A 27,570-nucleotide genomic window follows, 5' to 3' on the forward strand; every position below is an offset into this window, starting at 1 on the left:
GAAGGTACAGTTTTATCAGGGTACAGTGAAGGCCCAGGAAACATGGTAATCCTTTTGGCTAGCTGACGTCCCCCTTTCTGGGGCACCAGGCAAATTCAGTAAAACATGTAGGAATCAAACTTGATGATTGTCCTTCCTTTATACTTAGAGTGAATTCAGGAGTCTGAGCTTGTTTTGGACTATTGCATATTTTAAGAACGCTTTTTACACTTTTTATCTTTCATAGCTAGGAAACAGGTGATACAAGGCATTACCATAACCTAGCCTTTATAATATTAAATACTGTATCTGGGTCTGCCTGATTATCTCACAAACAAGTTGCAGGTGGTCCACAATGCAGCAGACATTTGGGGCTGCCTCTGAGTTAAAACGTGTTCCAGCATCTGCAGGTGCTCCACTGCCTTTCTATAAAAAGGCAAATGCTACTTACCAGTATGCATCTGTTCTTGGCATGTAGGGTTGCTGACATTCATATCTTAGCATAGATCGCTGCCTAGTGTTGGCTCCGGATGTTTGCACCTTGTTGTCTTGGAAGAGTCTTCGAAGTATAGTATAGGTGACTCCTCCCCTGGACTACAGTGCGCATGGGCATCTTCTCTATCTTCAGATTGTTTTTCGCCATTGTGGCAAAGATGGAGTATAGTAAAGTAAGAGATGACCATGTAAATGTATGTAAAGAAGATAACCATGCAGCTGTGACAGGCACGGGGAGGAGGGTGGGCGATATGAATGTCAGCAGCCCTGGGGGGGCGTAGCCAGCCAGGCAGCATGGCGGACGCGATTCCTTAGAGCCCCGTCCACATGGCACTGTAATTATCCGTTAATTATCCTGATTGCGAGGACATCTCCACCGCGCTGAGCGGAATTGGCGCGGGACCCCTGTACGAGCCGCTGACGAGACCTGCGGCGATTTTTGTGGCGGGGGGGGGGGGGGCATCGGAACGGACACTGCCGTGCAGAGGCGCGGAGAGCCGGGGGGAAAAAGTTGCGGAACCCGCCCGGGCTGCGGTAACCAGGAAACGGCCCGCCGGGTGCAGAAGCTGGAGAGTGAAGACTCCGTGGGCTGCCTCTAACAGCCTGGGGAGAAAACTCCGGAGGCAGCAGCAGTGCAACCTGCAAGAGCAGGAAGGTGCCAGGAGGCGGCCGGCGGGGCCGCGAGCGAGCGGACCCCTAGCGACAGTCTGGTGCGGCGCGGGAGACAAGGCGGTGGGGCCCACGGAGACGAGGCATGTCAGCCTGGGGAGAGCACTCCGGAGGCAGCAGCGGTGCAACCTGCGGGAGCAGGAAGGCGTCAGGAGGTGGCCGGCGGTGCCACGAGCGAGCGGACGCCTAACGCAAGCTTGGTGCGGCAGGAGGCAAGGCGGTGGGGCCCACGGTGACGAGACATATCAGAGGAGAGCCACACTGGTCCTGTGATAAGGTGAGGAGCGAGGAAGGAGGGGGGCCCCCACCAAGCGCACCCCCAGGACCGCATCGGCAGCGCAGAGGGAGGCTACCATAGACGAGTCCCCCCCCCCCTGCAGCTAGAGAAGAGGGCAGCGACAACACCGGCTGCAGGGCGGCCATTTTGGCGGTGGAGCGCCTCGGGACCAGAGAAGCACCGGGGGCACAGCAACGTCCAGACAAGACCCCTGCGAAGCACTGCGACGCTTCCCACGCCACTTACGGGCGCACACTGTGATCCTGGGTGGGAGCCCATAGCTCGCCGTGGACAACTGAGGCGTAGCGCGGCTGGAGCTGCTTGCCGCCACTAAGGGGGGGTCGCTGGACAGCAAGGAGCTGCTCGCCCATGCCGGTCTGTGCACAGCTGCGGGGGCGCTGGAAGCTGGCCCTGGGACGACAGAGGGGTAAAGGTGTCTGCGGCCAAGGAGGAGAGGAAAACGCCCCCAAACGAGATCTGCAGCAAGTGGGCGCCATCTTGCATCTTGCTCTAGGTGCCATTTTGGTGGTCCCGGAATCGTGCGGCCTTTGCTCCTGGGCTGCCGGTACCGCGCTCCTCCCTGCCGTTACTGCGGACAGCCTGGGCGACGAGGGGGTCCCCTGAGTTGACGAAATCGGAGCGGACCCAGGATACAGCGACTCCCCTTCCTCGCGAGGCTAGGTGCGTTGCAGTGCTGACATTGGCGACGGACTGCAGTGGAGTAGTGTGGCTCACTGGTTAGAGGCGGCAGGCCCGAGAGCAGAAGTCGGCCCGGGACCAGGGTTCAATTCCCGACGCGGCAGGGTCGTGGACCTTGGTCAGCGGACTCGATAATTCTCGCTTCGGTGCTTACTCTAATCAGGGGTTCCACTCGGCAACTCTGGGCATTAGCTTGCCTAATCTCCACAAAGGCCCCACCAATTCCGGGGATGCCTGGCTCCACCTTGGGGACTCCCAGCAAGGGACCATCCCACAGGGAAAGCCAGGACGGGTTCCCCAGAGTTATACAGCGCCAGGAGACCTATGGACGGGTAGCAGTGCGCTTTACAAGCTCAAAAACATTTACATTTACTGCACTTGAACGTCCAGGGGGTGGAGGGCCGAGAGGGGGGTCGGACCAAACTACTGATCCTCGCACCCCGTGCATAAAGTTGACTGCTGGGGCAGAAGATCCCCTCTGCGGCTGTCCCCAGGTCGGAATCGGACGCATTGATGCCCACGGCGCAGCAACTAGCAATGGGCAGGCTTCGGGACAAGACACAGGTGAAACAGCAGGGGGCGAGTGGCCCTGACCCCATACAGGAGCAGAGGCGAGCGGCCAAGATGGACACGGTTCTGGCGGCAGTGTAACGAATCGGAACCACCTTAGCGCAAAGCAAGACCTCCCTGGAAGCGCGAATCGATAAAGTCACGTCCGACTTCACGCTGCGCCATGCGGACCACCGCAAACTGTCGGAATCAGTCACCGCGCAGCGCCAATCGGTCCAGGAACTCCAGCCGGTAGTACACAGCCATGCCTCAGTGCTACAAGACCTGATGGACAGAGTACACGCATTGGAGGACCGAGCAGAGGATGCGGAAGGGCGTTCTCGACGCAACAATGTCCGAGTGGTCGGCCTGCCGGAGGGAGAGGAAGGGAGGGACCCCGAATACTACATAGAGACCTGGCTGCAGATGCTCCTGCCGGCGGGCACGCTGTCCCCGCACTTTGTGGTGGAAAGAGCGCATAGAGTGCCAGCGCAAGCACAGAGACCCGGTGCCCGTCCTCGCCCGTTTCTTTTCAAACTCCTCAACTACCGGGACCGGGACGCTGTGCTCTACGAGACCCGGAGGATGAGGGACCTCAAAGTGGGCAACAGCCACGTAATGTTATTTCCCGATTACATTGCCACAGTCCAAGTTCAAGTTAAAGTTCTAGCATTTATATAGCGCACTACTCACCCAGAGGGTCTCAAGGCGCTTGGGGAGGGGGTTCATTATTTGTCGAATAGCCAGGTTTTAAGTTCTTTTCTGAAGGAGAAGTGGTTTTGAGTAAGGCGGAGGTGAGAGGGGAGTGAGTTCCAGGTCTTGGCAGCCAGGAAGGAGAAGGATCTGCCACCCATGGTGGATTTTCGGATGCGCGGGACTGTGGCGAGGGCTTGATTGGACGATCTTAGTTGGCGGGTGGGTTTGTAGAAGGATAGTCGAGAGTTGAGGCATTCGGGTCCTAGGTTGTAGAGGGCCTTGTGTGCGTGGGTGAGAAGACGGAACGTAATTCTTTTGTTGACGGGAAGCCAGTGGAGGTCCTTTAGGTGTCCGGTGATGTGGTCTCGGCGAGGGATGTCCAATATGAGTCTTGCTGATGAGTTTTGGATGCGTTGGAGTTTTTTCTGTAATTTTGCTGTGATTCCGGCGTATAGTGTATTACCATAATCCAGACGACTCGTGACCAGTGCGTGGGTCACAGTCTTTCTTGTTTCGAGGGGGATCCAGCGGAAGATCTTTTTGAGGATGCGAAGTACGTTGAAGCAGGAGGATGAGACTGCGTTAACTTGTCTGGACATCGAGAGAGAGGAGTCTAGGATGAAGCCAAAGTTACGTGCGTGGTCAGTGGGTGTGGGTGCTGAGCCCAGGGCGGAAGGCCACCAAGAGTCGTCCCAGGCCGAGGGTGAGGATCCTAGGATGAGCACTTCAGTTTTGTCTGAGTTGAGTTTTAGGCGGCTCTGTTTCATCCATTCGGCTACTTCTTTCATGCCTTCGTGAAGATTGGTTTTGGCGGTGTTCGGGTCTTTGGTGAGGGAAAGTATTAATTGGGTGTCGTCGGCGTAAGAGATGATATTGAGGTTGTGTTGGCGCGCGATGGATGCGAGTGGGCTCATGTAGACGTTGAAGAGGGTGGGACTGAGTGAATACCCTTGTGGTACTCCACAGATGACTTCTGTGGCTTCTGAGTTGAATGGGGGAAGTCGGACTCTTTGAGTTCTCCCGGCGAGGAACGAGATGATCCAGTCCAGGGCTTTTCCTTGTATGCCGATGTTGCTGAGGCGTTGTATAAGGGTGCTGTGGCAGACCGTGTCGAAAGCGGCGGAGAGGTCGAGTAGAATGAGGGCCGCAGTTTCTCCGTTGTCCAGTAGTGTTCGGATGTCATCTGTCGCTGCAATGAGGGCGGTTTCGGTGCTGTGTTTGGCTCGAAATCCAGATTGAGATGGATCGAGGGAGTTGTTGGATTCAAGGAAGGCGGCGAGCTGGCTGTTGACGGCTTTCTCAATTACTTTGGCGGGGAAAGGGAGGAGGGATATGGGTCAGTAGTTTTTAAGTTCAGAGGGGTCTGCTGTGGGTTTCTTCAAGAGGGCGCTGAGTTCGGCGTGTTTCCAACTTTCTGGAAAGGTGGCAGAGTTGAACGAGCAGTTGATGACATCACGAAGATGGGGTGCGATGATGGAGTCAGCTTTGTTGAAGATGTGGTGGGGGCAGGGGTCGGTTGGTGAGCCAGAGTGGATTGAGTTCATTAGGCGGATGGTGTCTTCAGTGGTGATTGTGTTCCAGGCGCTAAGGTAATTAGTTGGCGGAATGGGATCTGAGGGGAGTGGGGAGGGTAGATCGTTGGGAGTGTTCTCGAAACGGTTGTGGATGTCGGCGATTTTGTTGTAGAAGAAGGAGGATAATGCGTCGCAGAGGTCTTGTGAGGGGGTGATGTCGTTAGATGCTGCGGTGGGGTTGGTGAATTCTTTGACGATGTTGAAAAGTTCCTTGCTGTTGTGGGTGTTGTTGTCGAGACGATCCTTGAATGCTGATTTCTTGGCGGATCGAATCAGTTGGTGGTGGTTACGGGTGGCTGCTTTGAGGGTGGCCATGTTGTCGGTGGTTGGGTTTTTTCTCCATGTTTTCTCCAGGGTGCGGCATAGTTTCTTGGATTTTTTAAGATCATCATTGAACCAGGAAGTCTTTTTGCTGGCTGGTTTGATCTGGTGCTTTTTCAGGGGTGCTAATTCGTCAGCACTGTGGGTGATCCATTGCTTGAGATCGGTGGCTGCTTGGTTTGGGTCCAATGAGAGGGTGGGAGGATTTTGGTTGAGTGATGAGAGGAGTTGGTCGGAGGTGATTTTGTTCCAGTTTCTCCGAGGAATGGGTTGTGGGCGGTTGTGGTTCAGGGTGGTTTTGTAGCTGAAGTGAACACAGCTGTGGTCCGTCCAATGGAGAGCTGTGGTGCGGTCGAAGGAAATGTGCTTGCTGGAGGTGAAGATAGGGTCGAGCGTGTGTCCGGCTACATGAGTGGGGGTGTCAACAAGTTGTTTGAGTCCGAGATTGGCCAGGTTATCCAGAAGGGTGGAGGTGTTGCTGTCGTGTTTGTTTTCAAGGTGGAAGTTGAGGTCTCCCAACAGAATGTAGTTCTCGGAGGTGAGGGCATGTGGGCTGATGAAGTCGGTGAAGTCATCGCTGAATTGAGTGCGGGTTCCTGGAGGCCTGTAGATGAGGGTGCCTCTAAGTGTGGTCCTGGGGTCGGTGTGGATCTGAAAGTGGAGGTGTTCGGCGGTTGCAAGATTGTCGTCGGAGCTGGTCGTGATTTTGATGGTGTTCCTATGGATGATGGCGATGCCTCCTCCTGTTTGGTTGGAGCGGTCTTTGCGGATAATCTTGTAGTCGTTCGGTATGGCTATGGCGATGTCAGGTGCTGATGATGTGTTCATCCATGTTTCTGTAAGGAAGGCGATGTCCGGTGACGCAGTGTCGAGTAGGTCCCAGATTTCGGTAGCGTGTTTGTGGACCGAGCGGGTGTTGAGTAGGATGCACTTCAGGCGGTTAGAGTCGGAGTTGTGTATGGAGGAAGTGGATTTGGTGAGGGTTCTGAAGCAGTTGAACTTGCAGGAGAGGCAGGCGAATGGGCCGTGGGTGCGTCCTGGGGTGGCTTCACAGCATTGTGGTGTGCGTCCGGGGTTGAGGGCGAGGAGAGTTGCGGCATCATAGGTGAGTTTAGTGGGTTGGGTGTGGCGGGGACCAGGGGGAAAGGCGCTGGGCGCGGTCCAGGCGTAGACGGGCTTACCTTTGGCGCACCTTCGGCGCGCATGGGGTGGAGGGGGGGCGAGGGAGGGGCAGCTGGGAGGCGGGATCTAGGTGGAGGGCCGGGCTGGGGGGCACAATCAACAACAACAAAAAGGCAGCTAGTCAACAGCCAAATGCGGCAATACCGTGACCCCAAAAACGCTTTGTAAAGGCAGAAATTAATCTACACAGGCCCAAATTTCACACGCAGGTGAGGCAGCAAAGTACAATCGCATAAAACGATTAAAGCGCAGCTCAAAGGTCAAGCGCTACGTTACAATTGCAATCAGGAAAAGCGCTACAACCCTATTGCATTCAGGCGCGTAGATGGTTGCAGGAGCAGTGAAATCGGAAGCGCAGATATTCTTAAAAGGTGAGAAGCAGTTTATCAGTAAAGCGCAACGATACCAGTCTCGGGCAGGGAGCTGCGTGAGGAGCGTCCACTTCTGTGGAGCACAGGGCGTCCAGAGGAGGCGCGGCTCGTACTTGGCGGTGAAGAAACAGTTGCGGGAACTGGAACTGCCGTACTCGCTGTTGTTCCCCTCCTGACTGAGAGTGGTCGCCAAGGGGGTGCACCCACTTCTTCGAGGACCCATCGAAAGTCTGGGACTGGCTGGAAGAGACTGGACAATGGTCTGGAGCACGGCTAGTGGGCCCGGAGGAGGGTGGCTGGCACGAACAACGTTCCAGAAGGCGGCGGAGGAAGAGGGGGATCCGGCGGGCTGCAGGCCCGGGACAAGCAGCGCCCAGCTCCGAGAAAATATGGCAAGAACGGCATGAAGCAATTGAAGCGGTTGCGGCACTGGGGGTGGAGAATGTTGAAGGAGGTCTGGGCTCCAGGCCACAGAGCGACGCCGGTGCAAGCGGGTCGTCCTCGCCTTCCACTGAGATGTCAGACGACACTACCCTGCCGGTGGTGACACCCCAGACAGCTGACTTCATAATGTGACTGGGGAAGACCTCGAGATGGACTGATGGACTGTATGTATGCAGCATATTGTCAGTTGTATCCTGTGTGTCTGCCGCGATGAGCGGTTGAGCACTGTAAGCCAGCTCTAGCGTTTTGTGTGGGTCAGACTCTAGGTACTGTTGGCGAGGCGCAGACACGCCACCGCGCTCTTGTTTAGCGGGAGGCTGGGTACCAGGCCCACACGGGGGGGGGGGCTTTCGGGGACAACCCGCGCCAATTCGGGGCATTACACTACTTAATTATCCTCAAATATCTCGCAGTAGACTTAAGAGCCTTTGGTCAAGGGACATCCCGAGGTAACAACTGGCTGCGCGCTCCACCGCATTCCCCTGAGTTGCGGACACGTTACATTAAAAGGTTCATACACCATCTAGTTTGGACGCATGCCCCGTGGGGAACTCGCCCATGAAGTTAACTTGTTAATTCTAGTTCACATGTTTCAGAAGCGGCAATCAGACACTCCCGCTCGAGAGTCCGGCCCCTGGCCCAGTATGGCGTCCCCCCTGACCCCCAAATCACACCTCAACACAGACTATGGCGTGCACTAACATCATGACCTGGAACATCCACGGCATGCATACCCCGTCGCGCCGGTATTCTGTCTTTGCCTACATGCAGCGGCATAGTGTGGGGATAGCACTCCTCCAGGAGACCCATATATCCCCAGTGGAATTGGACCGCCTCTGTAGACGCTGGAGAGGTCAGGTACATGGAACGACTTACTCAGCGCATGCGCGCGGCACCTTGATTTGGGTACGAGCAGGTGTCCCATTTATATGTACTGACACCCAGGTAGACCCTGAGGGAAGGTACATCTTTGCAAAGGGGAGGCTCAATGGGCAAGAGATATTGTTAGGTTCCATTTACACCCCCAACACGGACCAGCCTGCCTTCCTGGCGTCCTTGAACCTTGTCCTCCAGCGGTATATGGGCCTCCCTTGGCTACTAGGCGGAGACTTCAACATGGTCCTAGACACACACCTGGACCGCTCCTTTCCACCCCTACGCGCAGCAACAGCGGCATCGATGGTGCAGGCAATGCGGGACTGGTTATCGCACTGGGACATACATGACCTCTGGCGCGTACAGCACCCTACAGACAAAATATACTCATATTACATCACTAGTCAGTACACGACCTTCATGTTCGCCTGGACCGAATAGTTGGCTCCCAATCCCTGCTCCCGCTCTTGACTAAGTCGGAGTACCTAGGCAGAACGCACTCAGATCACAATCCCCTTTGGTTCCAACTTAGCTGGGAAGCGGACCGACCTCCAGTCCCCACGTGGCGGCTGCAGCCGGCAGCGCTGGAGGACTCCGAGTTTAGGTCCTCGCTGGGTACGGCCAAACTGGCTTACTTTGAAGAGAACGAGGACTCCGCGAGCGACCCACTGGTGGAGTGGGATGCCCATAAGGCGACCATACGCGGACATTGCATAGGTGAAACATGGAACATCCGCGCACAGGTGTCAACCTCCCTGGCCCGCATAGAGTCCGAACTTCTAAGATATGAGAGGGAAGGGGAGGGGACTGGCAGGCATGCGATCATACTCGGGGACCTTCGTGGCGACCACGCGCTTTCTCATCGAACGTCTGAGGTACCACAACTATGCAGCAAATGTCGCCAAGACACATGCTAAGGCGGATAGAGCTGGTCGTCTGCTGGCCTAGCTGGTGCGGAAGGCAGAGCGTAATATCCCGATCGGCGCCATTCGCGTGGGGGAGGGAACGGTGGTATACACTCAACGTGAGATCCATCGGGCGATGACAGGATACTACCGGGACCTCTACAGAGCTAGAGGCACGGGCCCTGTGCACATGCTGGCTGACTTTTTGGAGTCGGTCGCGCTACCCGCCACCCCGGAGAGTCAGAAGGCGGACCTGGGTGCCCCACTTACGTTGGAGGAGGTGGGAGATGCGATCCAAGTATTGGCGACTGGGAAAACACCGGGGCCTGACGGCCTGCCAGCTGAATACTATAAGGCGAACAGGGACATCCTGGCGCCTCACCTCCTCCGGGTGTACAGGGCATCGGTAGATGCGGGCCACCTCCCAGCGTCCATGCAGGAGGCGTTTCTAGTGACCCTTCCTAAACCTGACAGAGACCCCATGTCTTTAGGATCCTATCGCCCGCTGGCTATGCTCAATACCGACTACAAGGTGCTCGCCAAAATTCTTGCGGAACCCCTGGCGCCTATGGTCCCGCACTTAGTCCACCCAGATCAGAACGGATTCGTCCCGGCACGGTCCACATCCCTGAACCTCAGGAGGTATTTCAGGGTGTCGGCGGAAGCGATGAGGGCCTGGCCCAGGGCAGGGTGCCTGGTGCTGGACTTGGAAAAGGCCTTAGATTGCCTAGAATGGGGCTAACTGTCGCTGGTACTGGAGAAGTTAGAGTTGGAAGCAAACTTCTTACAGATGGTGGGGCTCCTGTACCCGGTGGTCCGCGTCAGGCTGGGTCCCTATATTTCGGAGGCAGTGGCGGTGGGGAGGGGCACCCGTCAGGGATGTCCTCTGTCTCCGCTACTCTTCGCGCTGGCCATAGAACCTTTAGCTGCGGCCATGAGACAAACCTTGGCCGACTGGATACCGCTAGGCGATGGAGTCCATCACGTATCTTTGTATGCTGATGACCTGTTGGTCTTCATCCGCGATGTGAACAGTGTACCGGAGAGACTGGCCCACCTACTGCAACGCTTTGCCGATTTATCGGGGCTCAGAGTAAACGCAGACAAGTCATGCCTCTACGCGTTCTGCAGTGACGTAGCTGATCCGGAGTATAGCCTCCTTGGCACTCGGGTCCAATGGAAAGCGGACACGTTTAAATATCTGGGGATCCAGATCTTCCGACAACCGGCAGACTTATTCGATGGAAACCTGGGTAGGGCGGTGACTGCCCTTCGGGCTCAAATTGGCTTCTGGTCCACGCGCCCACTGGCAGAGTTGCCCTCGCCAAAATGGTGATGCTTCCTCGCCTTCTGTACCACTTGGCGAACTTGCCCCTATTCGTACCCGCGTCCTTCTTCTCCAAACGCAACAAGATCCTGCGCGACTTTGTATGGGGAGCGTCCCGCCACCGGCTGGCGCTCGGGAAGCTATTCCTGCCCACAGACAAAAGCGGATTGGCCGTTCCCTGCTTCGAGCACTACTACCTGGCGGCGCAGCTGCAATGGATCACCCGATAGTTAGCAGACAGGGGTAGAGAAGATACTGCCACGAATGACCCGCCCTACACTCTGGAGCGGATCACTGCACTGTTTCACCCATTAGCGACGCCCTTGCGCCCCGCCCCGCTGCTGCTGGCATCCCGATGCTTCCGCAGGGCACTGCAGCTCACGAGAACGGTGCTTCCGTATGCACCAGCGGTGCCGCTGGAGGGCTCGCCGGGAGGGTCCTCACGCGCTGCTTGCTATAACAATGGCGGGAAGCGGATGTCCACACGTTGGGCGACTTGTACCAAGACGGAGCACTGATACCCTACGAGACCCTGGTCACAGACGCTGGGCTGCCACCTGGGGGGTTCCTCCTGCACCGCTCACTCACAGCCCGCATGGCGGCTCGGTGGGGCGATATCGCGGAGGCGCCAATGCAACATCTGACTATACAATACCTGCATGTCATGGGCAGAGGCAGGCATCTGATCAAGTGGTTTGCAGCTTCGCTAAGGGTACACACAGAAATGGACTTGACCCCGCTACGCGGAAAGTGGGAGCGAGACCTGGGTCGAGCGCTGGCGGACAAAAAATGGGAACAGATTCTAAAAAGCCTGGTACGCATTCCCAGAAATATGCGCTTCAGCCAAATCCAGATATACATAGTTCACAGGGCCTACCTCACTTAATAATAAGTACTTCCATAGGACGGATGCTTCCTGCCCTAGGTGTGGTGTGGTGAACGCAGACCTCCTTCATCTCTTGTGGCACTTCCCCGGGCTTGGTACTTACTGGAGGGATGTTAGTGGGTTCCTTGCACGGTGCACAGGCCGCACCATCCCATGTGTCTGGCCCGAATACCTTTTGCACCACTTTAGGCGCTCACCTAAGGACAAGGCGTTGTCCCGCTTCCTGGATTTGGGGATGGTAACAGCGACGCGCCTCCTTACCAGAAGGTGGAAGGCGAGCTCTGCGCCAAATGTGCGGGCGTGGGTTCTGTCCCTACAATCGTGGGCCCGAGCGGAGTGGACTGCCATCCGGAGGGAGTAAATAGTGGGCCTCCGCAGGGAACCCATGGCGGAACACTGGGAGCGCATGCTCAACGCTTTACAGACAACTGACATCGCTGCGAGCGCAGGGGGACAGGAGATTAGTCAGACACAGCGAGCTGTGGGTGGGCACAAAGCGGACAACGCACCTGACACACAGATTGGTGCACGCCATGAAAACACATAGGGAAAGCAAAGCAGCTGAGACAAGTGGGCCTACAGGGGGTTGGGTAGGGGAGGGATGAGGGGGGTGGGGCTCCTAGGGTGGGCATGGGAACGATCAGTATTGCACCTATGTAACGATGCCGCAGTCTATTGTTTCTGTTCTGTTACAAACGATCTTCTGTAGTTATATATATATATATATATATATATATATATATATATATATATATATATATATATATATATATATATAATTTGTCACTTTATACAAGGCTAGGGGGCATTGACTTTTTTATACTGCGGACACTCTCCGGCGCCCTAGGAGGCAGTGCATATTACCTGTGTGTAAAGTCATAATGCACTATGGTTATGTAAAGGCGATTGGGTAGCTCAGGCCGGGCAAGGCTGAAGAACTAAACTGTCTACAATGCTGTCCCTATTGCAATGTTGAATTGTTCTCTTTGTTTAAAAAACAAATGCCAATAAACAGAGTTGACAAAAAAAATGAATGTCAGCAGCCCTGCATGCCAAGAACAGATGCATACTGGTAAGTAGCATTTGCCGTTCGAGGCATGTGGGCTGCTGAATTCACATCTTAACAGACTGTATAGCAGTTTCTCCTCTAGCGGTGGTCGCTTGTATCCGCTGCAGTGGTTTGAAACAGAGTTTTAAGGACAGCCTGGCCTACAGAAGCTTGTTGTTTGGCTTGCATGTCAACACAGTAGTGTTTTGTGAAAGTGTGTATGGTAGACCATGTAGCTGCCCTACATATGTCTTCTAAGAGAATATTTCCTAGGAAAGCCATGGATGCCCCCATTTTACGCTTTGAGTGCGCTTTAGGGGGAACTGTTAAAGTGCGTTTTGCTTTTTGATAGCATATTTGAATGCATTTAACTATCCATCTGGCTATTCCTGATTTGGAAATGGGATTGCCCTTATGTTGTGGTGAAAAAGCGACAAATAGTTGCTTTGTCTTCCTGAATGATTTTGTTCTGTCAACGTAATATAAAAGAGCTCTTTGTGTGTGTAGGGCTCTTTCCGCTACAGATTGCGGGTTTTGAAAGACAACTGGCAATTCTATGGACTGATTGATGTGGAAAGTGGATATAACTTTTGGCATAAATTTAGGGTTTGTACGCAGAACTACTTTATTGTGGAAAATTTGCATGAAAGGTTCCTGAATGGTTAGTGCCTGTAGCGCACTCACTCACCTGAGGGAGGTAATAGCAATTAAAAATGTCACTTTCCATGTTAAGAATTGTAGTTCACATGAATGAAGTGGTTCGAAGGGAGGTCCCATGAGTCTGGTAAGTACTATGTTTAAGTTCCAGACTGGAGAAGGTGGATGCTTTGGAGGGATAATTCTTTTAAGTCCTTCAATAAAAGCTTTGATAGGTGGGATTCTGAATAGGGACACGTGTTGTCTGTTTTGAAGATATGCTGCTATAGCAGCGAGGTGTAGCCTTATGGATGAGTATGCTAGGTTACATCTCTGAAGGTTTAGCAAGTAACAGATTACATTTTGGATGGAGGCATCCAATGGATTGATTTGATTATTATTACAGTAAATAACAAATCTTTACCATTTAGCTTCGTAACATGCTCTGGAAGTGGGACACCTTGGTTATTTGATAATGTTCAGACAATCTGGAGGCAAGTTAAGATATACGAATTCTAAGACTTCAGGAGCTAGATCGTTAGGTTCATCTGATTGTGATCTGGATGCCTGATTTCTCCATGGTTCTGCGTCAGCAGTTGTGGCGAAGGCACAGTCTTTGGTGAGGAACTACTGAGAGTTCCAGGAGCGTTGTGTACCATGGCTGTCTTGCCCATGTGGGAGCAACCAGGATCATTGTGAGTGTGTTGCCTTAGCTTGCGTGCCACTAATGGAATCATTGGGGTTGGTGGAAAAGTGTACGCAAATCTGCCTGACCAGTTCATCCATTTCGCATTGCCTTGTGACAACGGGTGTGGGAACCTGGCGGTGAAGGATGGGCATTTTGAGTTTTCGTTGGTGGCAAACAGATCTATGTCTGGATGTCCCCACTCTTGGAAGAATGGTTGGAGAACTTGAGGATGAATCTCCCATTCGTGTACTTGCTGACTGTCGGCTTAGTAGGTCTGCTATCTGGTTGTCTATCCCTGGGAGGTGTTCTGCCAGGAGATAAATGTTGTGGAATTGCCCACTTCCATATGCTCTGTGCTAGGTGAGATAGTTGCAAAGAGTGGGTGCCCCCCTGTTTCTGGATGTAGTACATGGCTGTCATGTTGTCCGTCCGGATCAACACAGTCTTGTTGCACAAGTATTTCTGAAAAGCTCTCATCGCTAGGAATATTGCCAGTAACTCGAAGTGGTTTATATGTAGAGTCTTTTGTTTGACTGTCCAGAGACCTTGGACTGTATATTGAAGGAGATGGGCTCCCCAACCTGTCAGTGATGCGTCCGCTGTTAATACTACCTGTGGAACCGCCTCTTGGAACAGTCGCCCTTTGGAAAGGTTTTGTGGGTTCCACCACTGCAGAGAGCGGTAAGTGTGACTGTCTACCAACACTAGGTCTTTTAGTTGTCCTTGAGCTTTGTTCCACTGGCGCGCTAGGCATTCCTGTAAGGGGCGCATCTGAAGCAGAGTATGAGGGACGATGAATATGCAGGAGTCAATCATGCCTATAAGCTGCATGAACACTCGAGCTGGTAGGGAGTGTTGTGGCTGAAATGTTTGGATGAGAGATTGTATGTTGGCTATCCTGGCTGGATTTGGATATGCCTTTGCTACGGAGGAGTCTATTGTTGCTCCCAGATATTGCTGTATGTGGGAGGGTTGCAGATGTGATTTTGGGTAATTTATTGAGAATCCTAGATTGTGCAGGAGCTGGATAGTCTGTGAGGTATGGCTGGCACACTGTACGTACGAATTGGCTTTTATGAGCCAATCGTCAAGGTAGGGGAACACATGGATGTGTTGCCTTCGGAGGTGTGCTACCACTACTGCTAGGCATTTTGTAAAAACCCTTGGTGCTGTGGTTACACCGAAGGGGAGGACTTTGAATTGATAGTGCTGACCTTCTATTGTGAACCTGAGGTTTTTCCTGTGAGCTGGATGTATGGGTATGTGAAAGTATGGATCCTTGAGGTCTAATGTTGCGAGGAAGTTGCCTTGCTGGAGTAGTGGGAGTACCTGTTGTAGAGTGATCATATGGAAATGATCCGAGTGAATGTATTGGTTCAAAGGTATGAGGTCCAATATTGGTCTGAGGGAGTCGTCTTTTTTGGGAATGAGGAAGTATAGAGAGTATACCCCTGTCCCTTGATGTTGAAATGGGACTGGCTCTATGCCACCTTTTTCTAGCATGGATTTCACCTCCTGTTGTAACAGCGTGATGTGTTCTTTGGACATTGGACAGTGTTTGGGTGGCATGTTGGGTGGAGTAGATTGGAGTTCCAGGCAGTAACCATACTGGATAACTTGTCTCACCCACCTGTCTGTAGTAATGGCATTCCAGACTGGTAGGAATTGTGTTAATCTTCTTCTGACAGGTGTTAAGTGGTCAGGAGGGAGTGTGAGAAAGTCACTGTTTGGTGGCGGCTCGGGTGTTATTATTACCACGTCCTCTGCCTTTGTTATTGTTTCCTCTATAACCTCCTCTATTGGAGCCTTTATTAAAGGTGCCTTGTGTAGTACTTAAATATTATGAAGATGTTTGTGATGTGTTGCATCTGCCGGAGCCTCGAAAGGAGGAGCGACGAAAAGAGCTCCTAGACTGTTGAAACTGAAATGCACCCATGGACTTAGCAGTGTCAGTATCTTTTTTCATATTTTCTAAGATGGTATCCACTGCAGGTCCAAATAAGAAATCCTGGTTAATAGGTTGATTGAGTATGGTAGATTGCACTTCATTTTTAAACCCTGAAATGCGAAGCCAGGCATGCCGGCGTAGCAATACACTAGTGTTGATAGACCTAGCGGCTACATCAAGGGCGCATTTTATGGATGCGTTAGTAATGAATTTCCCTTCTTGTATTAGGTCATTAGCTTTTGCCTTATAGGGTTCTGGTAGGTGTTGTAGTAATCCCTCCAGTTTGTCATAGTGTGCTCTGTCATAGCGTGCTATGAGAGCTTGTGTATTTGCAATCTTCCAGGTATTTACAGCCTGAGAGGTCACTCTTTTCCCTGATGCTTCTAGTATTTTTGACTCCTTGTCAGGAGGGGAAGCATCACCCGTTGTTTGTGAGTTAGCTCTTTTCCTAGCATTAGGCACAACTAGGGAGTCTAGTGGTAGTTGAGACTTGATATAAGAGGGGTCTGTAGGGACCGGTTTATATTTCTTTTCAATCCTTGGATTGAGTACACGCGCCCTGGCTGGGTCTTTAAAGATGTCTGGTGCGTGCTTTAGTACCCCTTTTAGCATAGGGACGTACACTCTTTTCTGATGTTGGGAAGGTGTTAAATAGGAAATCCTCCTCTATAGGGCCAGTGTGCATGTGTACACCATGACACTGAGCTGCACTGTCCACTAGTTGGTTAAAAGCAACAGTGTCGTCAGTAGGAGACGGCTTTGTGGGGTATGTAGTGGGATCGGGTATGGGTTGTGTGTAATCTGTGTCATCGGGGTCATTATGGTCACTCCATGTGTCATTTGGGTTCCCTGGATCGTCAGGTGGTATGAAATCATCCTGAGGATCTTCCCCCATGTCTTCTTCCTGATCATAATCTACAAGTGAAGGAGAATATGGGACATAAGGCATGTTGGGAGTGAAAGGAGGAGGTGTGTAAGGTCTTGAGGGGGATGTGCCAAAGTCCTTTTTCTTGGGAGGAACAGAAGGGGCTTCAGTGTCCAGTCTTCTTTTGTTTTTATTGTAGACTATATGTCCTGTTTCACAGTCTATATAGTCTTTGTTGTGGATCTGGGCGCAAGAGTTCTTCCTCCTCTGTCCGTGGCGCTGAAGATTTTGCTTTTTTGGCTGTACGGCTTTTTTCGGGTCGAGTGTCTCTTTAGGCTGGACGTTTTTATGGTGTGAAGCCTTTTTAGGCTCAACGGGCTTTTTAGGCTCAACGGGCGTTTTCGGCTCGACGCTTTTTTTCGGTTCGACTGCCTTTTCCGGGTCGACAACCTTTTTCTGTTCAACCACCTTTTTCGACTCAACAGCTTTTTTTTGCTCAACGCCTTTTTTAGGCTCTGCGACCTTCTTCGGCTCGTCGGCCTTCTTCAGCTCGGCGACCTTTTTCGCCTCGACGACCTTTTTCGCCTCGGCGACCTTTTTCGCCTCGACGGCCTTTTTCGCCTTGTTCGGTTCGACGGCCTTGTTCGGTTCGATGGCCTTCTTCGGTTCGACCACCTTCTTCGGTTCGACCACCTTCTTCGGTTCGACCACCTTCTTCGGTTCGACCACCTTCTTCGGTTCGACCACCTTCTTCGGTTCGACCACCTTCTTCGGCTCGACGACCTTCTTCGGCTCGACGACCTTTCTCTGTTCGAGGGGCCTTTCCGGCTCGAAGGCTTTCTTTGGCTCGTAGGTCTTTTTTGGATCGACGGCCTTTTTCGTATCGACGGCTTTACTGGTGTTGATGACCTTTTGGGGTGGAGTGGCTTTGCTCGGTCCCGGGGTACCGGAAGGCTTGGGTATGGTCTTCGGAGCAGAGCCGGAAGGCGGGGCTTCTGGAGGTGGTGTTTCGGTCACGGCTAAGGCTTTTGTGCGATGCTTTGACCAGAGCCTTGTGTGGAGGTGGAGGCGGGGTAGGGGCTTTGCTACTCACGGTTTGCCCCGTTGTGATCTGGTCATCGGAGTCCGACTGGTCCTCTACGGCTACTATTTCGAGATCTTCCGAGCCCTCTGCCTCTGGGAGTTCATGTTCGTCTTTGAAAATGTTATCCAGTTCTGGTGCCTGCCGCTGCATTTCTAGTCGAGCGGCTCTTCGGTTCCGGATAGTCTTTTTGGACCGGAACAGAGCACAGCTGGACAGTTTTCTTCGTTGTGCTCCGGAGATAGGCACCTGTTGCATACTCTATGCTTGTCGCCGTGTGGAAATTTGGCTCCACACTCTGGGCATTTTTTAAACGGGGTCCTTTCCATCAGCAGAAGGTCCGCGTGGCGTCGAAAAGGCTTAACGGCCCGCGTCGACGACCGGAGAGAAATGGAAGTTTTGTCGAGTAGAGGGATACCGAGCGGAAACAATACCGTCAAAAGTATAAAGTTATAGCGGTCGAAAGTTGGAAAACTTCGGTCTCGAAGTTGGAGTTATCGAAGTGCGTCGGAACCCAATGGTGGAAAAAACAATCTGAAGATGGAGAAGATGCCCATGCGCACTGTAGTCCAGGTGAGGAGTCACCTATCTCGTGATACTTCGAAGACTCTTCCAAGACAACAAGGTGCAAACATTCGGACCCAACACTAGGCGGCGTACTATGCTAAGATATGAATTCAGCAGCCCACATGCCTCGAACATATAGTCTTCTTCAAGAACCTTGTCTTGGTCCATAGGGCACCTAATTAGACAGGTGCTGGATACCTCAAGGAAAGGATTAGTTTCTATGTCCCCTCTAGGTGCCTTTGCTTAGGCAATGCTTTTTTAGCGGAAATCCCCAGGATCCGGTACTCTAAGACAGACGGCAGATCGTTCTTCTTTAAGGCCTCTAGCCTGGAATGAACTACCCCCTAAGCTGTGGAGCATCACAGCCACTTCTCAGTTAAGAAATAAAACTGAAGACATGGCTCTTTAACCAGGACTAACTGCTTAGATCTTTTATGTAGTGACGGCAGAGGTGCAGACCAACAGGAGACCCCCTGAAGCAATAGTGCATTTTACAAATGCCCTTTCATTCAATTCATTCATTCAGAGTAGTTTAAATTTGAAGCTTTGATGTTATGAAGCTATAAGGCAGGCCGGAAATTCAAATTAAGTTGTACGGTAAGAAGACAGGGGTGCACAATGGCATTGGGGTTTCATGATAAACTAGGAATCAGTAAAGGGGGCGTGGCCAGCCAGCCATCATGGCGGACGCGAACTGCTAGCGCTCCGACATAAGACCCCTACTTCTCCTGAAGTTTATCCTCTTGAGGTGTCTCCCGTGATCACACTGAGCAGGAACAGTGAGAGGACGCAGCGGGGAGCCTGCGAGACCCGGTGGTTCCTTGATCGGAAGGCACAGGAGAGGACACTGAGGACCGGCTGCAGCCGAGCGGCTCCGGTGGCGAAGGCGCGAAAAGTGCTCCGGGACCCAACGGTCACTGGTGGGGCCTGTGGTGGCGCTGGGACACTGCCGGGGACGCTGGGCACTGCCCTGGTGCCTGGCGTCCCTGTGAGGCTGAACGGGCGGTGTGACTCGCGGGATCAGCAGGCCTCACTGTCCCAGGCTGCCCGCGTCCGCTATCGGGCGCTGTGAGGAGGAGCGTGGAGTAGGAGGCGGGCGTGCGAAGGCAGCGAGACGGCAACGGTGAGGCCCTGACCCGCGGCCTGTGTAGGACGCTACGAAAGCTGCGACGGGATCTGGAAATCCGCAGCGGCAGAGCATCTACGCGTGGTGCACCAGGGCCTGCACAGAGACAGCATGCTGCAGTGGGGGGGAAGGTGCTGGTGGAGGAACCGACTGCCCCCCGGGATTCACGGCGGAGGCCCTGAGAACTGGGCCCTGTGTCACTTGAGCGCCGAGGCCTACTAAGAACTGCGGGCCCACCCTACCTGCCACAACGTCTGCAACCAGAGGCGAGGAGTGTGGCCCCGGGGCGGAAGGAGGGCTTGTAGAGATACTGAGGCGCCGTGGGAGGCGTCCCAGCTTGCGGGCTGTGAGGCCTGTCACCGAAGTTGCGCATTGAGGCGGCCATCTGTACCCCGGGGAGCCGGCTATCGTCTGCCTGCTGGCGAGGTGTTGAGACCTCAGGCAGCGAGAGGCATGGGCCGGGGGAGCGAGCTTGGGGGCCCAGAAGGTAGCTGCTAATCCTGCGGTCTGAGGCCACGGTGCCAGCAAGCTCAGAGAAGGACTGGGTCCAGACCCTGAACTGGCCTGCTGTGGAGGTGTGGCCCCAGAGAGACTGCGTGAGGGGGTGATCCCCCAAAGTTGGAGCTACTCCGGAGTCTGTGAGAGCTGTCACGGCTGGTGTACGGTATGGCGAAGACCGCGGTGAGAGGCCAGGCTGGTGATTGGGGACAATTGCGGCGGACATTTCCACAGGGTGAAATCGATGAGGCCCCCCTCCGGCAGGCAAGTAAGAGAGACGCCGCACTGCGCCTGGTGAGATAATCTAAGAGCGACCCACTGGTGCAGGGGAATCATGACTTTGGTGTGTCGGCAGTGCCAGGAGGCGCGGAGGTAGACCCGGCTGGTGAGGCCTGAGTGACTGTGCCCTGCCACACTGAGACTTGGGCGCCATTTTGGAGGCAGCGCCATCTTGGGCAAGACCGCAGCCGGAGTGGCATGCCCCTAGCGTGAGAGCTGCATCGTGTATGGAGGAGGGCCTGGGTGGCCAGAGGTGTCCTGGGTGTGCTGTGCCAATCCTTTCGTGGAATTGAAACGCTCGCCGGCCGAGAGCGCCAGGTGGGGTCGAGCGGCGTTGGACGGAAGGGTGAGAGCAGCGGGGTGGCACCTGGTGAAGACGGCGGAGGAATACCCCTGTGCCACAAGGGGTAGGCGCGCTGCAAACTGAGCAATCCCTAAGGACGGTAGCTACTGAGGTGCGACAGGACCCCCAGATAACGGCGGCGACCATCCCGGGGAGGGTTTCTCCCCCCCCTTCTCTACTGACAGCGCTACCGCAGGACTAACACAGCAGATTTCTCCTCTGTCCTCAAGAAGAGGCCCAGGTTCAGGTGGCCTGTAGTTGATCGCGCTCGTCTGAGCCAACGACCGTCTGCGGATGACAACGGCGCAACAACTCGCGATGGGCCGGCTGAGGGAGAAACCGAAAAATGGACAGCAGAGGGCTGACAGTCTCGATCCTCCCGGGGGGGGGGGGGGGGGGGGTGGGGGGGTGACAGATTGGAAGCATGGAGCCCCAAGCGGCGGCCCTCACGGCCAAAATGGACACTGTGTTAGCAGACACAGATCGACAAAGTCATGTCAGATTTCACCTTTCTCCATGCCAATCATCGCAAGTTAGTGGAGTCGGTTGCCTTGCAAAGCCAGACACTTCAAGAGATTCAACCTGTGGTTCAAAACCACACTATAGCGCTCCAAGATATGATCGACCGAGTCCATGCACTCGAGGACCGCATAGAGGATGCAGAGGGGCGCTCTCGGCACAACAATGTCCACGTGGTAGGCCTTCCGGAGGGCGAGGAGGGAACAGTACGTTGAGAACTGGTTGCTTGATCTCCTGCCCCGGGGGGGTTCTATCGCCGCCATTTGTGGTGGTGAGGGTGCCCAGAGTGCCAGCGCAGAAGCCCAAGCTGGGAGCTCGACCTTGTCTGTTCCTCTTCAAACTCCTTAATTATCGGGACCGTGACGTGGTGTTCCGCAAGACCAGGAAACTGGTCGACATCACTGTGGGAACTGGTCAGTGATGTTCTTTCCAGACTATACAGCAGCGGTTCAGAGACGGAGGAGCACCTACATGGCGGTGAAGCGCAACTGCGGGAGCTGGGTTGCCTTACTCCCTGTTATTCCCATCTCGCCTCCGAGTGGTCTCGAAGGAGGGTATCTGCTTTTTTGATGCCCCATCGGACGTTTGGGACTGGCTGGAGGAGACGGGGAAGTCGAAAGGAACAAGACCCCCAGGCCCGGAGGACGGTGGCTGGCAGGAGAGGAGATCGAGGTGGCGCAGACGGCGGGGGGCTCGCCGAGACATGGGGCTGGGCCCAGTTGTGCCCAATCCAGAGAAGATAAGACTGGAACGACAGGAAGCGCTCGAGGTGGTGGCGACCCTGGGGGACAGTGAACAACAATAGCCGCGTGGAGACCCATGCACAAAGTGATCCGGGAACCAGTGGTTTGTCATCCCCATCCACCGTGTTCTACGAAGACTTGAACATGCCAGTAGTGACACCTCAGATGGCTGACCAGATCATGTGATCATGCAGGGCTATGATGCATCTCTTCACAACCCACACATGTGTGCACTGTATCTCCTTAATATGTCCGCGCACATGCTACTGAAATGTGATATATGCTAGAAGCGCTTCTGTCACTCAATGTAATTGATGTGGATGTCCGAGAGATGCCTTACGAGTCAGAGGGTGGGATGCGCTGCGCAGCTGCTACATTCACAGGCTCCTACAGTTGTGGTCCAATCCGAACCTGCAAGATTGACCAGTCTATGTCTCAATGCACACCTCTTGCGAGCACGGGAGGCTTGAGATAGGGGCGTAGCGCAGACTAGTTGCTGACACCACACACACCCCACTAGCTACTACACTGGACTAGCAATTCACCATACGTGGTTTAATTTGAGGTTTGAATGCATGCCCTTTCGGGGATTCGCCCCACTAGTTGCATTGTTTGCGGTTGTTGTTATGTTTAAGTTGCGGCACACAGATATGCTCCCCTTGGATTGCGCCTCTGGCCCGCCCCCCCCCCCCCGAAGAAACCTCTTTGCCCCGCGCTGCGTTGACTTACCCGGACACATGACGCACACTAACATCGTGACTTGGAACATACGTGGTATGCACACACTGTTGAAACGATACTCTGTCTTTTCCTACCTGCAGCGGCATGCGGTAGGGATCGCCATCCTGCAGGAGACCCACATGACCCAGACAGAACTTGACAAGCTCCGCAGGCTTTGGAGGGGGCAAGTCTATGGTACGGCCTCTCGGCGCATGCACCAGGCACCCTGATATGGGTAAGTGGCGGGCATTCCCTTTATATGTGAAGAAACGAAAGTAGACCAAGAGGGCAGGTATTCCCTAGTGCGGGGGAAGCTGAATGGTCAGGAGGTACTATTAGGATCACTTTATGCTCCGAACGTAGACCAGCCCTCCTTCCTAGCACAGCTGACCCAGGTCCTCCACCCTTATGCTGGGCTTCCTTGGCTACTTGGCGGGTACTTTAACTTGGTGTTGGATGTGCACCTGGACAGGTCCTTCCCCCCCCTCCGAGTTGCAGCAGTAGCGTCCAATGCGCAGGCGTTTCAGCGCTGGCTTACACACTGGGCGATACAGGAGCTATGGCGCGCACAGCATCCAGTAGATAGAATCTATTCTTACTACTCAGCAGTCCACGACTTGCATGTCTGGTTGGATAGGATAGTGGGTTCCCAGTCCCTGCTCCCACTTATTACACAATCAGAGTACCTGGGTAGAACGCACTTCGATCACAACCCCCTGTGGTTTCAGATTAGTTGGGAGGCGGCCCGCCCGCCTATCCCTACGTGGAGACTACAGCCTACAGTGCTAGAGGACTCAGAGTTCCGCTCGTCGCTGGGCACGGCCATCCTCGCGTATTTTGATGCCAATGAAGGGACAGCGAGCAACGCCATGATAGAATGGGATGCACACAAGGTGGCCGTCTGGGGGCACCGTATGGGGGTCACATGGAACATACGCAGAGTGCTCTCCGCCTCCCTGGCGCGCCTGGAGGCTGAGCTCCTACAATATGAGCGGGAAGGGGAAGGAGGGGGCGGGCACTCACGCAGACTGGGGGACCTTCTCCCTAGGCATGCGGAGCTTTTAGAGAGGTTAAGGTGTCACAACTATGCAGCACACACAGCCAGAACGCATGCTAAGGCAGACAGAGCAGGCCGACTGCTGGCCTGGTTGATAAAGCAAGAGGGGCGCGGTGCCCCAATAGGAGCTGTCCGCACAGCAGGAGGAAGGATGGTGTATACGCAACGTGAAACCCACCGTGCCCTGACGGATCACTATGCGCAGCTGTATAGAGCCCATACCGTCGGCTGCAGGCACATCTCTGAGGGGTTCTTGGACTCTGTTCAATTGCCCAAGGCCTGCGAGGAACAAAAGGAGACACTCAATGCGCCCCTTTCATTGGAGGAAGTTGGGGAGGCGATCCAGTCCATGGTATCCGGGAAAACCCTGGGGCCAGACGGCTTGCCCGCCAAATACTATAAAGCGTACCAGGAAACCCTGACTCCATTATTCCACAAGTTATACACTACAGCGGTGGAGGAAGGATCGCTGCCCCCCTCAATGCGGGAGGCATTTCTGGTTTCCCAACCTAAACCGGACAGAGACCCCACGGCCCTGGGTTCCTAGAGGCCTCTGGCGATGCTCAACGTGGACTATAAGGTCTTTGCTAAGGTGCTAGCGGAACGGCTGGCGCCGGTGATCCCCCACTTAATACACACTGACCAGAACAGGTTTGTCCCAGCGAGATATACATCATTGAACCTCAGGAGATATTTCAGGGTGACAGCTGAGGCCACGAGGGAGTGGCCTGGGGCAGGGTGCCTGATATTAGACCTGGAGAAGGCGTTTGACTGCCTAGAATAGGGCTATCTATCGGCGGTGTTACCGCGCTACGGGTTGGACGTGGAATTCCTCCAAATGGTTGACCTATTATACAGGAACCCCGTAGTCCGAGTGCGATTGGGCCCTTACATCTCAGAGGCGGTGGCGGTGGGCCGGGGCACCCGGCAGGGGTGCCCTCTGTCCCCGCTACTGTTCGCGCTAGCAATCGAGCCCCTGGCCGTAGCCATATACGCCAGACTCTTGGTCATGGTATCCAGATGGGAAACGCAGTCCATCATGTATCGCTATATGCTGACTATCTGCTGGTGTTTGTGAGGGATGTGGGACGCATACCGGGGCAGCTGGCCCAGCTGCTGCACACGTTTGCTGACATCTCGGGGCTCCGAGTAAACGCGGGTAAATCTTGCCTTTACACTTTCAGTGAAGGGACCAGAGACCCGGGATACGACCTCAAGGGGACACAAGTCCAATGGAAAGAAGACACCTTTAGGTACCTGGAGATACAGATATAGTCACCCAGCTGACCGGATTGATGGAAATCTTGGGAGGGTGGTTGCAGCGCTTAGGTCTCAGATACACTTTTGGAACACGATCCCGCTGACAACTATGGGCATAGTGGCACTTGCTAAAATGGTCATGCTTTCCCGCCTCCTGTACTACTTTGTCAATTTACCGCTATTTATCCCGGCTTAATTTTTCACTATGCTCAATAAGATACTGCGGGACTTTATCTGGGGCACCTATAGGCATAGGCTGGCGCTGGCGAAGCTATTCCTGCCAACAGATCGGGGGGGCCTGGCTGCCCTTTGCTTTGAACACTACTACCTAGCCGCGCAGCTACAATGGGTTGCTCGCTGGTAGGCGGACAGAGGTAGAGATGATACAGACACGGTAATGCCGCCACACTCCCTAGAGCGTACATCTAAACTTTTCCACCCCATAGCATCGACTGAGCACCCAACACCGCTCCTCCTGGCGGTGGCATACAAGTGCTACCGGAGAGCCTTATACCTTACCCAAAATATGGTTCCTTATGCGCCTGCTATACCATTGGAGGGCTCACCTAATGGTGAAGGGGTGCTCACATCCTCCATGCTCGCGGAGTGGCGGGAGGCCGACATACACACGCTCTGTGATCTGTACAGGGATGGGGAGCTTACGGCATACGAGACGCTGGTAGCAGAGGAGGGGCTTCCACCCGGGGGGGTTCTAAATGCACCGCTCACTGATAGCGAAGCTGACTGCTAGATGGGGAGACGTAGCAACAGAGCCCAAGCAGCATTTAACCATGCAGTACCTCCATGTCATGGGGAGGGGCAGACACCTGGTCCGCTGGTTTGCGGCATCATTAAGGGAACACGTGGCGGTTAGTTTGGATCCCCTTAAAGTCAAATGGGAGCTAGACCTGGGGCGGCCACTAACAGACACAGAGTGGGAAAGGGTCCTTAAAAATCCGGTGCGCATCCCCAGAAACATGCGACTTCGCCAGATACAGCTTTTTATTGTTCATAGAGCCTACCTCACGCCCGAGTTGATCAACAAATACTTCTGCCGAGACGATGCGCTCTGCCCCAGATGTAATGAGTTAGGGGTGGGCCAGGGCAGCTGTTGAGCTGCCCTGGCCTGGGCTCTTACTGGCGAACAATTAGTGAGCTGCTGAGGAGTTGCACAGACTGAACTATACCCTTTGACTGGCCCGAGTACATCCTGCACCACTTCAGGAGACCCCCCCAAAGATAAGGTGACATCCCGTTTTCTGGACCTGGTGGTGGCAAAGCGAATCCTCACAAGGAGGTGGAAGTCGCATGACCCGCCATGTGCACAGGCGTCAACTTCCTCATTCCAGGCATGGGCCAGGGCAGAGGGACCGCCATACGTAGGGAGGAGGTGACGGGGCTCAGAAAGGAACCCATAGCGGCACGCTTGGAGCAAATGCTTGATGCATTACAGCAGACGGACAGGGAGGGAGGCACGGGCGGCGTGGTTGAGATGGGAGGCACACGCGAGGGTAGGTACACACCACAGGCTGATCTCCTGACGGGATAGTTTGATATGTTCAACTTCTGATCCAATAGGCTACACAGACAATCATGTCAGTGCAGTCATAGATGAGGGGCGCACGCGAGGGGGTGGAGGGAGCGGGGATTGGGGCCGGGAAGGAGGGGAGACAGAATGAGAGTCAGAGAATGAGGGTTTTTTTCGTTGCCACAATTAATGTTTTCTGTTTCATATATACACCATCTGTTTGCAAGCTCAAGATGGAGGGTCAGCCCTGAACTATGCGGACCATTGTGAGATCAGTATATCGGTTCTCATAGACAGCCCAGGAGTCCGCATCAGGGCAGGCGTGCTACAGTTCCGGCAACTCTGGGCGAGCATCGCATGTCTTATTCATTACGAAACTTGAATACTTGTAACAAGGTGACAATGTGATGATACATCTATGACTGACGTGCCTCTGCCACTGAGCTTTTATAAGTGATGCTTGTAATGTAAACTGTAACTCTAAAATACTAATAAAACAGATTTGACAAAAAAAAAAACTAGGAATCAGTAAACATCGATCTACTATAGGTTTGTTAATAAAAAGACTTACCTCATGTGCTAAAACTTGAGCATATTCAATATCCAGTTCATAAAGCGTCTCAATGTGATCACTGGTAAAAGCAATAGGAACTAATAAAATGTTCTTCTTTCCCCTCTCGCAAAGACCTTTAATGGTTTCATCTGTCTGTGGCCCCAACCAGGCCATTGGACCGACCTAAAATTAGGTGAGTGTAAAAAGAAAAGTCTGGAGTTAGAGGCCATTAAATTAGCATATCCTCAAAAATATGACTGCCATGCAACAAAAACATAAAAAGCACTTAGCAATACATTTAAAATTTGTGTCTAGAATTAAATAACAATTCAATTATTATGACAAAATTTGTTTCAAAGAAACTGAAACCCTAATGCTAGGTAATGTTCGTCAAAATGGTTATCTGTTGACTGTTAGGGTTTTCACCTGAAAACACAATTTTCTCAAGGTTCACATAATTGATACTCGGGCAATATGTTAAGTACTTTACTATAACTAACAAATTTCACATCTCACTGTTTCACGTCTTTGCTAGAATAGGTAAATGTACAACGTGTCCCTACTCTATCAATTATATTTTTTTGCATATTTAAAAGTTGTTGAATACTCAAGTTTTTCAAAAGTATGTTGGTGCATTGATCTGATTGTTGTTCTGATATAACAAGAAATAAGTGGGGGTTTAAAAACAAATCAAACAAACAGAAGCACAAGCATGCTTTACATATAACAAACAGGAAACGAAAGCCTAGGACCTATACCTTATAGTGGTAGTGGCGAAAAGTATATGTGTTTTAGGATGTCTGAATCAAATCAGCATTGCACTAGCTTTGACAACTGGTGGGGCTCTCTGCAGCTCTAGGA

General features: G+C 53.3%; 1 protein-coding gene across 1 annotated transcript in view; it reads right to left on the reverse strand.

Moving 5' to 3' along the window:
- Positions 1-27,570, reverse strand: part of FECH (ferrochelatase) — a 271,577-nt gene that overhangs the window by 57,394 nt on the left and 186,613 nt on the right. Inside the window, exon 9 of the mRNA XM_078674860.1 lies at positions 26,728-26,892. Within this exon, the coding sequence (XP_078530986.1) occupies positions 26,728-26,892 (165 nt within the window). The remainder of the gene's footprint in view (positions 1-26,727; positions 26,893-27,570) is intronic.

The sequence above is a fragment of the Lissotriton helveticus genome, chromosome 2_1 (genome assembly GCF_964261635.1).
Source record: "Lissotriton helveticus chromosome 2_1, aLisHel1.1, whole genome shotgun sequence".
In the NCBI taxonomy this organism is placed as follows: Eukaryota; Metazoa; Chordata; class Amphibia; order Caudata; family Salamandridae; genus Lissotriton; species Lissotriton helveticus.